Here is a 14,238-nt window from a genome sequence, read left to right as displayed (position 1 = left end):
AATGTATTCTCTTGTATTTGGTATTATCTTGCTATCCAAACTAGAACATAAACTTCTCTGTGGAAGTAACTATTTCTTCAAAATTTTCTTACCTACAAAGAGCCTAGCAGTGAGCCCGTTGCTTTTAGTAAACTGAATGTTTCTTAGATAACTTTACTACAGAATGTAAAAATAAAACAAGATAATTCTCCCTACAAGTATTTAAATTTAAATTATATATTACTTTATTAATACAGTATTTTATAATGTGAAGTCTCTTCTCCCTAACATCTCTCAAAAGTCTCCCGATACGCGAAGGCTGTGGGTGATATCTCCATCAGGGCACACACAAGAATCAACAAATGAATGCATAAAAAAGTGGAACAACAAATCCATGTTTCTCTCTCTGTCTCTGTCTCTCTCTCAAAATCAATATATTAAAAGAAATTTTAGTGATCTGTTAAAATATTAAATAGATCCATGTGCTTTCATAAGAGTTCTCTATTTCAACATTCACAATTATTTTAAATCAAAGAAATAATATTTAATTACAATAATAAAATACTTTTTAATGTCTCATTAATACTAAACTTAATTGTAGGACATGCCTCCTGTTTTTCAATTTATAATACAGGATATCAATGCAGATTATCTCCTAAATCATTTTAATTTTTGAAATTTCCAAGTGTTTATCAAACTCCTGGCCACTAATCTAAGCACAGTTTACTCATTTTTCATTACTAAAGTTTTATAGTTAACATTTGTATAAGAAGCACAAATTAATGTGTATATTATTGTAAAATAGCCTCTCTAGTTAGTAGATTTTTTGGGATTCTTTTACATGACTTTACTCCTCATTTAAATCCCAGATGAACTTCAAAGGCAAATCTTTCATGTTCCTTTGGAATATTTTGTCAAATCTCTCATTTTGCTCCACTGTGAAGTGATGTTTCCAGTCTCCAACGGTACCTAGAAATGAGCACACGATGGCACCTGGGTGAGTAAGTGGCACTATCCGGGCAGGAGTTTCTTCCCACCCACTTCAATCTCCGCTGCCAGCCACACTAAGTACCTGTTCGTTCTCCATGGGTTTGATACTTCATGTTTCCTTACACAGAAATGAACTAAGAAACAAACTTAAAAACACTTATAAAGTTCACTCTCCTCAGCTAGCATGCTGTCATCAACCACTACCATTCAATTATAGCCTTTATTGCGATGGTATAACAAGAGTAAAATAGATGACTAGGTTAGAGATTTTTCATATATTTTACTGAATACCAGGCAGCAAAGAAATACAAGTACCATATCATTTCACTCATATGTGGAATTTAATGAACAAACTGAACTAACAAGCAAAATAGATTGCTAGACAGCAATCAGACAACTCTGGTATGAGGTAACTATTGGGAGTGTGGGGTGCAGAGATCGAGGGGGAAAAAAACAAAAATCAGAAAGAACTCTGGACATGGACAACAGTGTGGTGATTGTGCGAGGGAGAGAGATGGCTAGAAGTGAAAGATGGGATAGGGGAGATAATTGTGGATGGGGAAAGAATAAAATAAAGAGACAATATATATCTAAAAATAAATAAAAAATAAATGCCGGGCACCATACTTGACAAACTATAACTGTCATCTAATATAATTCATAACACAACTCCACAATATCAGCATTTCATTTTTAAAATTGAAAAAACTGAAGGGATTAAGAAGTATAAGCTGTAATTACAAAATACTCATGGGATATAAAATACAATATAGGGAATATGGTCAATAATGTTGTAACAACTATGGATGGTGCCAGGTGGGTACTCTAATTATTGGGGGATCACTTCATAAATTATATAAATGTCTAACTGCTATGCTACATAGCTGAAACTAATATAAAATAATCTTATATTTACTATAATTTAAAAAGTAAAAATAAAGAAATAAAAAGCTAAAGATAAAATAAATAAAATTGAAAAGAGGGCCCGACCAGCAGGGCTCAGTGGTTGAGTGTCCACATATAAACCAAGAGGTCACAGTTTGATTCCTGGTCAGGTCATATGTGGGCTGACTCCCCAGTGTGAGATGTGCAGAAGGAAACCAAGCAATGATTCTCTCTCATCATTGATGTTTCTATCTCTCCCTCCATCTCCTTTCTTCTCTGAAATCAATAAAAATATACTTTAAAATAAAAAAAAAAGAAACCCAAAGATTTTCAAGTAATGAAATCAAGGTCACAGAGGGTGTTCAGAGCTGTCATTGCTTCAGCTTTACTTGATGGAAGTTAGAAACTGTCATTAAGCCAATTTTTTAATGAAGATTATTGGACATTTTCCACTATCAAATTTTCTTATTTCAACATTATTATTGGCATTTGGAACAGTTAGCAAGCTATTTATGGGCATGAGAATTACTTTGTATTCGACCTAGTTAAGCAATGAGACTTAAAAGCTTAAAATAAATGAAACAAAAAAGAAACACTTTTAAAAAAATAGCAACATCAAGAGCAATTTCAAGATCTTCATTAATTAAGAATAAATATCCATCATCAAAATGCTAAGTTATGGATAAATTAGTGGATAAAATATGAATTAAAAAAGTACAAATCATGTTCTAGAAAAATGTACATTAAGAGATCAAAAAAATTCTAATTGAAATTAAGAAGTACCAGGGGGAAGACATATTGATTCTTAATTCCTGACATGTCATAGAAGCACAATAAAAATTAATTGCAGCCAAAACCAGTTTGGCTCAGTGGATAGAGCATTGGCCTGTGGACTGAAAAGTCCCAGGTTCGATTCTGGTCAAGGCTACATCCTCAGTGGGAGATATGCAGGAGGCAGCTGATCGATGTTTCTCTCTCATTGATGTTTCTAACTCTCTATCTCTCTCCCTTACTCTCTGTAAAAAATCAAAAAAATATATTTTTTAAAAGTTAATTGCATGCTGTTATTGAATACTTGAATTCATAGCATATTGGTTTCATGAAGTATTAAACTATTTTTTACACTGAAGAAATCTGATACATGAGGAAATAACTATTAACTCAAATTCCCATTCCCACAACAAAATACCTGTTGGGTTTACTTCTAGAATGTTCTAAGAGAAATAAAGGAAACCAATAATTGGAGCTGTTCTGGTCTCATTTATACATCATCTTCAGGTAAGACTTGCTAACCAATTTTAAAGAGTAGGGACATGGAGACTAAAAGAAAGGAATGTAATATTGATTAATTAGGTTCGAGTGTTAGACTATGTACTACAAAATTGTTAGTGTCCTGGGATACTTTTCGGGGCCATTTGCAGTTAAGGTCTTTGATCCTCTCCAGGTCCCAATGGCAGTACTTAGAAAGATCGGTAAACACCCCTTAATTAGTGTAGGGCCCAACCAATCACGGAACTCTCAACACTTGCTTCTAAAACCCCTTGAGCATCACCTTTGCGCAGAAAACGTCCCTCATCTGTTCTTCTCCCAATTTCATGTTTTATAATATCTTCATAATTTGCTTTTGGATCAGACTTCATGTTCTGAAATGTAGCCTGTTTCACAATAGCTTCCACATCCGCTTCACTCAGTTCTTTCTCAAGAAAACGGCTGATTTTAAGCACAGAACTTCTGAGATCCTGAAAGAATTGTGGGTATGAGAAACTATTCAGCTTACAAAGAATGCATGAGTTGCATCCCAACATTTTGATCACATTTTGGAAAACTGAAGATGATTGGACTTACTGTAAGTCTAAAGTTTGACTTTCCTATTCCTTCTATGAAAATGAGTGCTCTGGTTGTCAGCTTTGTTAGAGCTTTCTACTGTGTGATTTTATAAGGACAGCTCACCTTCATTCACCCATTCACTCATTCAACTAGCACTTTTAGGAATCTTGTGTTTCAGAAACTGTGATAAGTGCTGGAGAAGTTTAAGGGAATAATGATATGCTTATTCGTGCTTATTAAGAGTTTACAGTTTCATGAGAGAAAGAGTAAAGCAAGGAATGAAATACAATGGCTACAAAAAAAGAAAGTCCAAGTTTGGTGGTTTCACTGGTTATTTCTACCAAACACAAATTAAAGAAGAATTAACACCAATCCTCAAGCTCTTCAAACAAAAATCAAAGAGGAGGAAATACTCCCAAACTCATTCTATAAGATCAGCATCACCCTGATACCAAAGCCAAATGAGAACACTACAAGAAAATAAAAATAAAAACCAATACAAAAACCCACAACAAATTACTAGCAAAACAAATTCAGTAATGTATTAAAAGGACTATCCACTACGAACAAGTGTGATTTACTCCTGGAATGCAAAGATGAACAGCCCTAGTTGGTTTGGCTCAGTGGATAGAGCCTCAGCCTACATACAGACTGAAAGGTCCAGGTTTGATTCCAGTCAAGGGCATGTACCATGATTACAGGACCCTCCCCGACCCCGGCCCTAGTCTGGGGACATGCAGTAGATAACCAATCAATATTTCTTACATCAGTATTTCTCTCTGTCTTTTCCTTTCTCTGTCTTTCACTCTCCCTAAAAGCCAATGGAAAAATATCTTCCAGTGAGGACTAACAACTACAACAACAACAAAAGATAAGGAGCAAGGCAAGGATGACAGTTCTCACCATTTATATTCAGCCTACTACTGGAAGTCCTAGCCAGAGTAAACAGACAAGAAAAAGGCATCCAAATTTAAAGAAAGATATAAAATTATATGTTCACATATGACATTATTATATATTGGGTCGGCAGCTAAGTAATTGCGGGTTTCACACACATATGGCTTCAGTTGAATTTTTAGGTTTGCAGACGTAGTACAAATGTAAAACACATTTTGTTATTTGGTAGTTGGCTATTCAGCTGTTAATCAGTGAAAAAAGTTTTTTGATCTGTTTTGTAGTTTTCGTTTGGCGTTCGTTGAAAAATGGAAAATCAAAAGGAACATTTTCGTCATATTTTGCTTTTTTATTTCCACAAGGGAAAAACGCATCGCAAGCTCATAAAAAGTTATGTGCTGTTTATGGTGACGAAGCCTTAAAAGAACGGCAGTGTCAAAATTGGTTTGCCAAATTTCGTTCTGGTGATTTTTCACGCAAAGATGAAAAACGCTCTGGTCGTCCAGTTGAAGTTGATGACGCCCTAATCAAAGCAATAATCAATTCGACTGTCACAGTACAACACGTGAGATTGCAGAGAAGCTTCATGTATCACATACATGCATTGAAAATCACTTAAAACGACTTGGCTATGTTCAAAAACTCAATACATGGGTTCCTCACGAACTGAAAGAATCACAGTTAACGCAACGCATTAGCAGCTGCGATTTGCTAAAGAAACGTAATGAAAATGATCCATTTTTAAAACGACTGATAACTGGCTATGAAAAATGGGTTGTTTACAACAATATCAAGCGGAAAAGATCGTGGAGCAGGCCAGGTGAACCAACTCAAACAACATCAAAAGCTGATATTCATCAAAAGAAGGTTTTGTTATCAGTTTGGTGGGATTACAAAGGAATTGTCTACTTTGAACACTTACCACCCAACCGAACGATCAATTCTGATGTCTACATTGAACAACTAACGAAATTAAACAATGCAGTTGAAGAAAAGCGGCCCGAATTGACAAATCGAAAAGGTGTTGTATTCCATCATGACAATGCAAGGCCACACACATCTTTGGTCACTCGGCAAAAATGAATGGAGCTTGGTTGGGATGTTTTGCCACATCCACCATATAGTCCTGACCTTGCACCATCTGATTACTTTTTGTTTCGATCTTTACAAAACTCCTTGAATGGTAAAAATTTCAATAATGATGATGATGTCAAATCGTACCTGATTCAGTTTTTTGCTAATAAAAACCAGAAGTTTTTTGAACGTGGAATTACGATGCTGCCTGAAAGATGGTAAAAGGTCATTGATCAAAATGGGCAATACATTACAGAATAAAGTTATTTAGTTCCATGAAAAAATTGTCTTTGATTTTCTTTAAAAATTCCGCAAGTACTTAGTTGCCGACCCAATACATAGAAAACACTAAAGATCTACAAAAAAAAAAAAAAAAAAAAAAAAAAAAAATCCGTGTTGGAACTATTAATCAAACTCAGTGAAGTTGTAGGTAGGATACAAAACCAGCATTCCCCAAATCATTTGCATTTATTTACACTAACAATGAACAGTGGTTTAGCAAATTGGTCTCTAACTAGTTTGCCTGTTTTTATTATTATCACTTTTATTTTATTTTTTTAATTTTTAAAATTAAATTCTTATCTGTGTACATATCTTACCATTGCCCCCCCCTCCATTATTATCACTTTTAAACTCTTTAGAGGGAATTACATTCTAAAGATACTAATCCTATCATTTGCTATATTCCTGCCTGGGAATAGAATAATCAACCCTTCAGTACACAGGAAGACACCTAACCAACTAGTCACACTGGCCAGGGCTGGCCCCAGCATTTCAAAGTGCCTTTGCTCTTTTTTCAATCACTAGTCTTGTGAGTTTGCCATATTGACACAGATGGGGGCATGGAAAGGAACCACAGGAGATGACTGTGTACAGTGAGAGGAGAGCCCTAAGGAAGCCAATAATTAAGGGAGGGGCAGGCAGTTAGAAATCCCTGAAAAAGCATGAGAAATAGGTAAGTCCCAAGAAAACTAGGAAAATGTGTTTCATTAAAACCAAAATTAAAAGGGGTTCAAAGAAATAATTGTTAAAAATAACCTTTGCCTCTTACCTTTTTCATTTCCTCAAACATCATGAACAGAATATTGAAGTCATGTCTGTGCTCATACCAGCCTCTGACGTGATCAAACCAACGGCTTCCGACCACTGGGGGAAAATCAGTCAGTGACAATGGTGCACTTCCCAAACAGCAAATAGAATCTTTCTTTTCTGTTCTGGCATCCTCCGGAAGGAAAGGAAAGCCCCCAGCACTAGACATCTGTGTTACCTGGTAAAATGGTGCTTTGGGAAACAATCACCTGATTTCAGTGGAAGCCTGCCTTTCCTATGTCTGTAGGAAAAGCAGCAGTGAAGAAAATAAGAAGCCCAAACAACTGATTGTGAAGATTTAGGGTGAGCTCCTTACTTTCTTACTTCTCCCATCTGAAAAAAATGTTCTTTATTTCTCTTTTTATTATCTATTTTTAAGATCTCTGGGTAGCAACTTCAGATATCTATAGGACAGAACCTGAATCTAATCTTCTATTAAGTGCGAGCCCCAATTCCACATCCCACAAGCCTCTGACATCAATCTATCCTCCTCAGTGTTGAAATGAATATTCCACCGCTGCCATATAAGGCCTACCACAGGTCCATGACAGAACACAAACACTGCATCCACTTTGAACTGGTAACCATTGTGGTTCTTTTATGATCTGGTTAAAGTATTTCTCAAACAATATGCCTTTGCAACCATAACAGTTCCCAAAGTGGTGCTGATGAGAACAGAAAAGCCATTGGGTGGCAAATTAAGTTACCAGAGTAGTAGCCACTTGTGTGCATCCAGCTTCCATCATTACTCTTCTTTATTTCCTTCAAATATGTCCCCCATATTGGAGAATTTGGCTATTGGCAACATGGTGTCATGAAGAAGTTGAATGCATAAATTCATAGTTACCTTTTCCATCTAGAAACCTTTCCATGAAGTGTTCCATATTATTACCAGCTTCAAGTGTGACCAGGATATTTGAGAAATGGAAGTATGAAGTCATAACATCCTTGGGGTTTCTGTAAACGTAAACAATCTGCAGGGGGGATAATAAAACAATTTTAACAATTCTTGGTTGTCCTTAGAGGTTGCTGTTATTTTTGTTGTTGTTTTTTTCACACCTACATATGTTACTATATGAATGCATAATAATTTTTTTTTCATCCAGCCTACTACCCATGGAAATTTAGGTTATATTCATTTTTTTTTTTTTTTGCTATTACAAAGCCTGTTGAAGTAATCAACTTTACTCACATAATATTTCATATGCGCAAGCATATAGGAATAATTTCTAAAAGTAAAATTATTTACTTGTAAGGTTGGTTAATATTACAAATTACTCTGCATGGAAACTATTTCAGCCCTAAGTAGTTTGGCTCAGTGTAGAGAGCATCAGCCTGCAGACTGAAGGGTCCCGGGTTTGATTCCGGTCAAAGTCATGTACCTTGGTTGCAGGCACATCCCCAGTAGGGGTTGTGCAGGAGGCAGCTGATCGGTTTCTAACTGTGCCTCTCCCTTTCTCTCTGTAAAAAAAAAAAAAAAAAAATATATATATATATATATATATATTAAGGAACTGTTGCATTGTACCATCTGTAAGTGTTAAGTGACATTTGATAAAAATCTAAGCTAAAAAAGGAAAACCTACTTAACAAGTGATGTTGAAACAAATAATTGACCAGTAACAACCAGAGGCTGACCAACCAATAAACATATCAAAAAGTGCTTAATCTCATTGTTGACTAGGAAAATGCATACTCAGATTAGTTTGAGATATCATTTTATAATTTACATATAAACTAAAATGTTTGGCCATAGCGGGATTGGCTCAGTGGATAGATCATGGGAGTGTGGACCAAAGGGTCCCAGGTTCCATTCTGGTCAAGGGCAGGTACCTAGGCTGCAAGCTCATCCTGGCCTGGACCTTGGTGGGGGCCCATGCAGGAGGCAACCAATCAATGCATTTTTCTCACATTGTTATTTTCTCTGTCTTCCCTCTCCCTTCCACTCTCCCTAAAAATCAATAGAAAATATCCTCAGGTGAGGATTCAAAAAAAAGAATGTATATTGCGATATAATATATACATTTGCTGCAACTTACCTGTCCATCAATACACTAAACATTGCAGAGCCATACAATGAACTCTACTAAACTATTAAAAAGAATAGAATTTCATGTGCTGTCATCAAAGAAATGTTGCTGAATGCTATAAATACACTACACGCAATGTGTGGGATGACCCAATTTATGTATATACTTATAATTCCACATTATTTAAGGTGTCAAACAGCATCAAATATTATATGACTTACTTTAGCTTTCTTGCGCTTGAGACCTTTGGGTACTAAATAATACGGGAGGTGGGAAGAGAAGAAACGAGGAGATGGTCTCTTGAGAAAGTCGATTTTGCGTATATTGTATTCCAAGAAGGGGACTCTATCAATCGTTGCCAAGTCATCAGTTCTATTACGATGTCCCTCAAAATAAATCAAGCTTAGTATCTGCTGAGTCCAGATGGTTCCTGTAAAAATAAATAACTTCATTTTTGACACTGAATTAATTTTTTATTAACAATGCCAATAATTATGCCATCTATTGAAAAACTATTTAGAGCTTTTTCTTTCTTTTTAACCACTCTAAATATGCCAAGGAAATATGTTCAACTTTTTTTCTATGTATTTTACATTAAAACTAGTAAAGATAAAATTAGGTGTTCTAAGTTTCCTTTTTACTGAAAAAGAGTTGTGACCTTAGTGATTAGTTCAATCCTTCAACTTGGTTGTTCCCTGTAATTCATGTGTGTTCTGCTCATGTGATTTTCTGTGGCTCTCTCTGTTCCTCCTTCCTTAGTCTTGCTTAAAGCTTTACCTTTTGAAAATATAGACAATTTGAGAGCTCAAGACACATTTCAACTTTTCTTGTTAACGTTGTATAGTAGGTCTCCCAATACAGTGCTAAGTGAAAGTACTGATAGGCATTCTTGTCTCATACCTGATTTTCAATGCCTCACTATTGCATTTGATGTCTGTGGTAGTTTTTGGTAGATTCTATTCATGGGGTTAAAGTAGTTCGCTTTCTCCCTAGTTTGCTAATAGTCTGCCTTAGGAATGTACACTGAATTTATTAAATGCTTGTTCTGCACCTGTTGAGATGATAATTCAGGCTTTCTTCTATATTCTAGTAATGTGGCTGAACTGCATTAATATATTTTTTAACCACATTGAAATAAAGCCACCTTGGTCACAGTGGTTTCTTTCTTTTCTTTTTTCTTTTTTTACATTGCTATATTTGTTTTGCTTATGTTTATTTGGTTTAGGAGTTTTGCACATATGTTCATGAATATATCATCAATGTTCTAAAAGAATGTGAGGTGTCAATAATCTTCCAATCATTGCTACTCAATTGAGTAGATTTAATAGATACAGTAGGTTTGATTAAATTTATGGTGAATCATTCACCTCCCCTGTAAGATGAGTAAGACCCCAGCAGGTTGGACTAAGGGCTGGTGTGTGCTGTACCAAATACTTAGGCTGGGTTAAGGGCAAAGGAAAATTCTTATGGGCTGCTTAACCTAAAACTAAGCAAACTGAGGAACACCAACAGCTAAGGGAGGAAAATAAAAAAAACATCTGATATCAAATGTGCCGACACATTCTGCAGAGTAGAAAAATCCAGGGAAAAGGCATTGTGTTACTAATTTGGGGAAAGTAAACAGAGTTTTGAATTTCAATCAGTGGCAAAAGAGAGTGACTGGAGCATTTTCATGAAAATCAGGAATGATTGTTTTTGTATTGATTTTTGACTCCAATGTATTTTTGGGCAATATTAACCACTTTGTACAACATTGATTCAAGAACACCAATCACCCTGTGTTCTAAGAAACACATATAAAAAATTAGCTTTTGCCGAGACCGGTTTGGCTCAGTGGATAGAGCATCGGCTTGGGGACTGACAGGACCGGGGTTCGATTCCTGTCAAGGGCATGTACGTTGGTTGTGGGCATATCCCCAGTAGGGGGTGTGCAAGAGGCAGCTGATCGATGACTCTCTCTCATCGGTGTTTCTAGCTTTCTATCTCTCTCCCTTCCTCTCTGTACAAAATCAATAATATATTTATTTAACTTTATATATATATATTTTAAATTAGCTTTTAAGGGGAATGTAAGATTTTCGGACAACTTATTTTAGTTTAAAATTATTTAATTATGATAGGGAAATAAAAAAAATTAGAGTAATTGAAAAGCATGTTAGGAATTAGTTCTGACTGAGAGATGCCACTAACCAAAATCCTGCTGTGTTGTTGTTGTTTTTAAATATATTTTCTTCCATTATCAGAGAAAGCCATCAGGTCAGCATTGACCTAGTATCTGCATTGGCTCAGTATTTGGTTTCTTCATAGGTGCTTTAAAAAATGACGATATATGCATTTTAAGAGATCTTATATATGAACATTTTGAGGTTTATTTAACTTTATTAAAAATAGTAAGTGGTGCTCTAAATGTAGGCTGGGCTACTGTTAATGCACATGTGTCAAACACAAGGCCCGCGGGCCAAATCCGTCCCACCAGGCCTTGCAATGTGGCCCGCACCGCGCTGTCATCACTGCACTCTGCTGCGTTTCCATCACAATGACAGTTTATGACTGTTCAGTAAACCATTTGGCCCGCGATTTAGGCTGGATTTTAGATTTTGGCCCCTTCTCTGATTGAGTTCGACACCCCTATGTTAACGTCTGGAAAAGGACCCATTTGTACACACGTATTACCAAACCAGAGTGAAAACTGGTAACAGGGAGTCCACTCCTCAAACTTACCAGATTTTGGATATGTAATTAGGAAGACATCATCATCTCTAATTTCAAAATCATCTAGATTTTCTAGGATGTCAACATCAACTAAGGGAGATTCAAAATTATAGCCTTTATAGTTCAGCAAATATGTGTCTTTCTCCATACTTATTCACCTACAAGTAAAAACAAATAAAATTCTTTTCAATCTCTTAGTATTTTATAGTAATTACTAACACTTGCTGAGTGTTCAATATATGCCAAGCACCACTTAAATGTCATGTGTCTCACCCCTATATGATAACACCCTAATATGCACATAAACTGAACTACAAAAGCACAGGTCACTATGATGCGAAATGACCACAAAGGGGCAGATGCTCATGCAGGAGCTGCTCCCTGGGGGTCAGGGTCTCCCACTGGGAGAGCTCTGCTCAGCAAAAAGTGGGTTCAACGCTGGTGAGTGCAGCAGCGATGGCAGGAGCCTCTCCTGCCTCCACCACAGGTGGGTGGTGCGGAGTGAGGGGTCCTAGACTGTGAGAGCCCCTGCGAGAGGGATGTCTGCCTGCCACCTTAGGCCTGATCGCCCTGGCAGGCAGAGATCCCTGAAGAGTCCCAGACTGGGAGAGGAGAGGGTGAAGGCCAGGCTGAGGACCCTCTACCCCCCTCTCTCAGTGCACCAATCTGTGCACCAGGCCTCTAGTGCAGTGGTTGGCAAAATTATTAGTCAACAGAGCCAAATATCAACAGTACGATTGTAATTTCTTTTGAGAGCCACATTTTTAAAACTTAAACTTCTTCTAACGTCACTGCTTCAAAATAGACTTGCCAAGGCTGTGGTTTTTGTGGAAAAGACACACTCAAGGGGCCAAAGAGCTGCATGCGGCTCGAGAGCCACAGTTTGCCGATCACTGCTCTAGTGCATATATAAAAATTTACTCTTAACAGCAACCAAACATTCCTAGAGGTTTTATCACTATTTTAAAGAGGAAGAAACTATGATACTAAAAGGATAAACAGCTTTTCCTAAAACCCCAGGAGGGAGGTATTATCATGATTCCAAACATAGAACCTAGGAAAATAAGGAAAAGGAGGTCTAAGTTTGCCCACCTGGCAGACCTGGCAGGATTTGATGTCAGACTGTTTGACCACAAAGCCCATGCCTTCAATCACTTTACTAATACAATTTCTTAGTATTTCATATTTTTATTATTATAGAAATAAGAAAATCTCCAAAATAATGTGCTTTTTTTGAACAGAAATAATCTGTTGCCCCTGAAAGAAGCTTCTGAGGCTTTGGGATCTGTCTGCCATTTCAAATAAATTGTGGAATTTACTCTGTGTGAGTAACACCAACTGTTTTACGTTGGAAATGTCACCCTCATATAGTTGCAAGATATTGTATGGCTTTTATTACATTTTCCAATTGAACTTTTATCAGATATCCTAAATAAATCTAAATATAAGAAAGTCTATATATATATATATATATATATATATATATATATATATATATATATGGCACACAGTCTAAAGAATTACATGTTCAAAAATTAGGCCAGCTAGGCATTTGTTTATTAACTCCAATATATAGATTGATTTCAAAGAGAAATTAGAAGTAAGAGAGAAAGAAACATCAATGATGAAGAGAATCATTGATCAGCTGCCTTCTGCTCTCCCCCTTCTGGGAATTGAGCCCACTATCCAGGCATGTTCCCTGACCAGTAATCAAACTGATCCCTGGTTCATAGATTGACGCTCAAACACTGAGCCACCCAACTGGGTGAGAAATCTACTCTTGAATGTTAAATAGATGAGGAAATCCCAGAAGTACTAATAACACTAGGTGTAGAGCCAACACATATGTTAGCTGTGTACTTTTAAAAGAAATTCTGTATACACCTTGAAAATGAATTTGTTATAGTTGTAAATATGGCTTTGTTTAAATTGCATGGCAAAAAACAACATTTAATTCTTTTACAATCTAAATCATCTGACTGATAGAGGAAGGTCAGAGGTTAGAATTTTGCTGAGTAAGAGTAGAAACATCACTTGCATTAGAATTACCTGGGTTTTGGTAAATGTTCATATTCTAAGCCTTTTAACAGACTGGTAGGATTATAGTTTCTAGAAATATAGGTTTTAATCCTTCGGATCATACTTCAAAAAAAAAATAGGAGTTGGGGGAACCAAAATACTGTTTCAAATGAATGTTTATCCCAACCTCCAGAGAAGGCTTTGTGCGATATTTGATCTCCAATGAAAAGGTCTTATTAAGTCCATACTAAGTTACTAGAGCTTTCCTGACTCAAGGTGAAGTCCAGGCAACCTCAACTACTGAGAAGGGAAGACTGAGGAGACTGGCTGATAAATCACAAAGAATGCTTTCAAGAGATAGATGGAGTGCTGTTCTGACTGTGCTGTTATGGAATTTTCCAGAAAAAACAAAAACAAAAACATGGATAACTTAACCACTGGAGTGTGGTGAGGAAGAATTTATACTCTATGACATGGATACACACAACAGAAAGCACCAATTGCAGGAATTCTTAATTCAGAGAAAAGAGGAGAGAGTGTCAGGCAGTTCACAAAAACATTCTAAAATCACTCCTTTTAACTACTTATTACATTTAGTATGTCTTGCACAGTCTTAAGAGAGAACAAGCTGTTTTGTCACAGAAACCAGGAGGAAAGAGTAGAGTGTGAGATGCATTTTTATATAGGATCTTGGGACTGGTGAGTCATGTATTGTTTGTATCTCCTTAATGAATATGGG

At 36.3% G+C, this 14,238-nt stretch overlaps 1 protein-coding gene across 1 annotated transcript; it reads right to left on the bottom strand.

Moving 5' to 3' along the window:
• On the bottom strand, window positions 1-11,638 carry LOC118705278 (amine sulfotransferase-like). Its single transcript, XM_036413792.2, has 6 exons — window positions 11,490-11,638; window positions 8,990-9,198; window positions 7,586-7,712; window positions 6,701-6,795; window positions 3,407-3,593; window positions 1-948 (listed from the first exon to the last, which is right to left on the bottom strand). Exons 1-6 carry the CDS (start codon window positions 11,626-11,628, stop codon window positions 827-829), a joined length of 879 nt encoding a protein of 292 aa, XP_036269685.1. The 5' UTR covers window positions 11,629-11,638; the 3' UTR covers window positions 1-826.
• Window positions 11,639-14,238: the final 2,600 nt, after the last annotated feature.

The sequence above is a fragment of the Pipistrellus kuhlii genome, unplaced genomic scaffold (assembly GCF_014108245.1).
Source record: "Pipistrellus kuhlii isolate mPipKuh1 unplaced genomic scaffold, mPipKuh1.p scaffold_m20_p_5, whole genome shotgun sequence".
NCBI classification, from domain to species: Eukaryota; Metazoa; Chordata; class Mammalia; order Chiroptera; family Vespertilionidae; genus Pipistrellus; species Pipistrellus kuhlii.
This window is presented reverse-complemented; position numbering and strand designations above follow the sequence as displayed.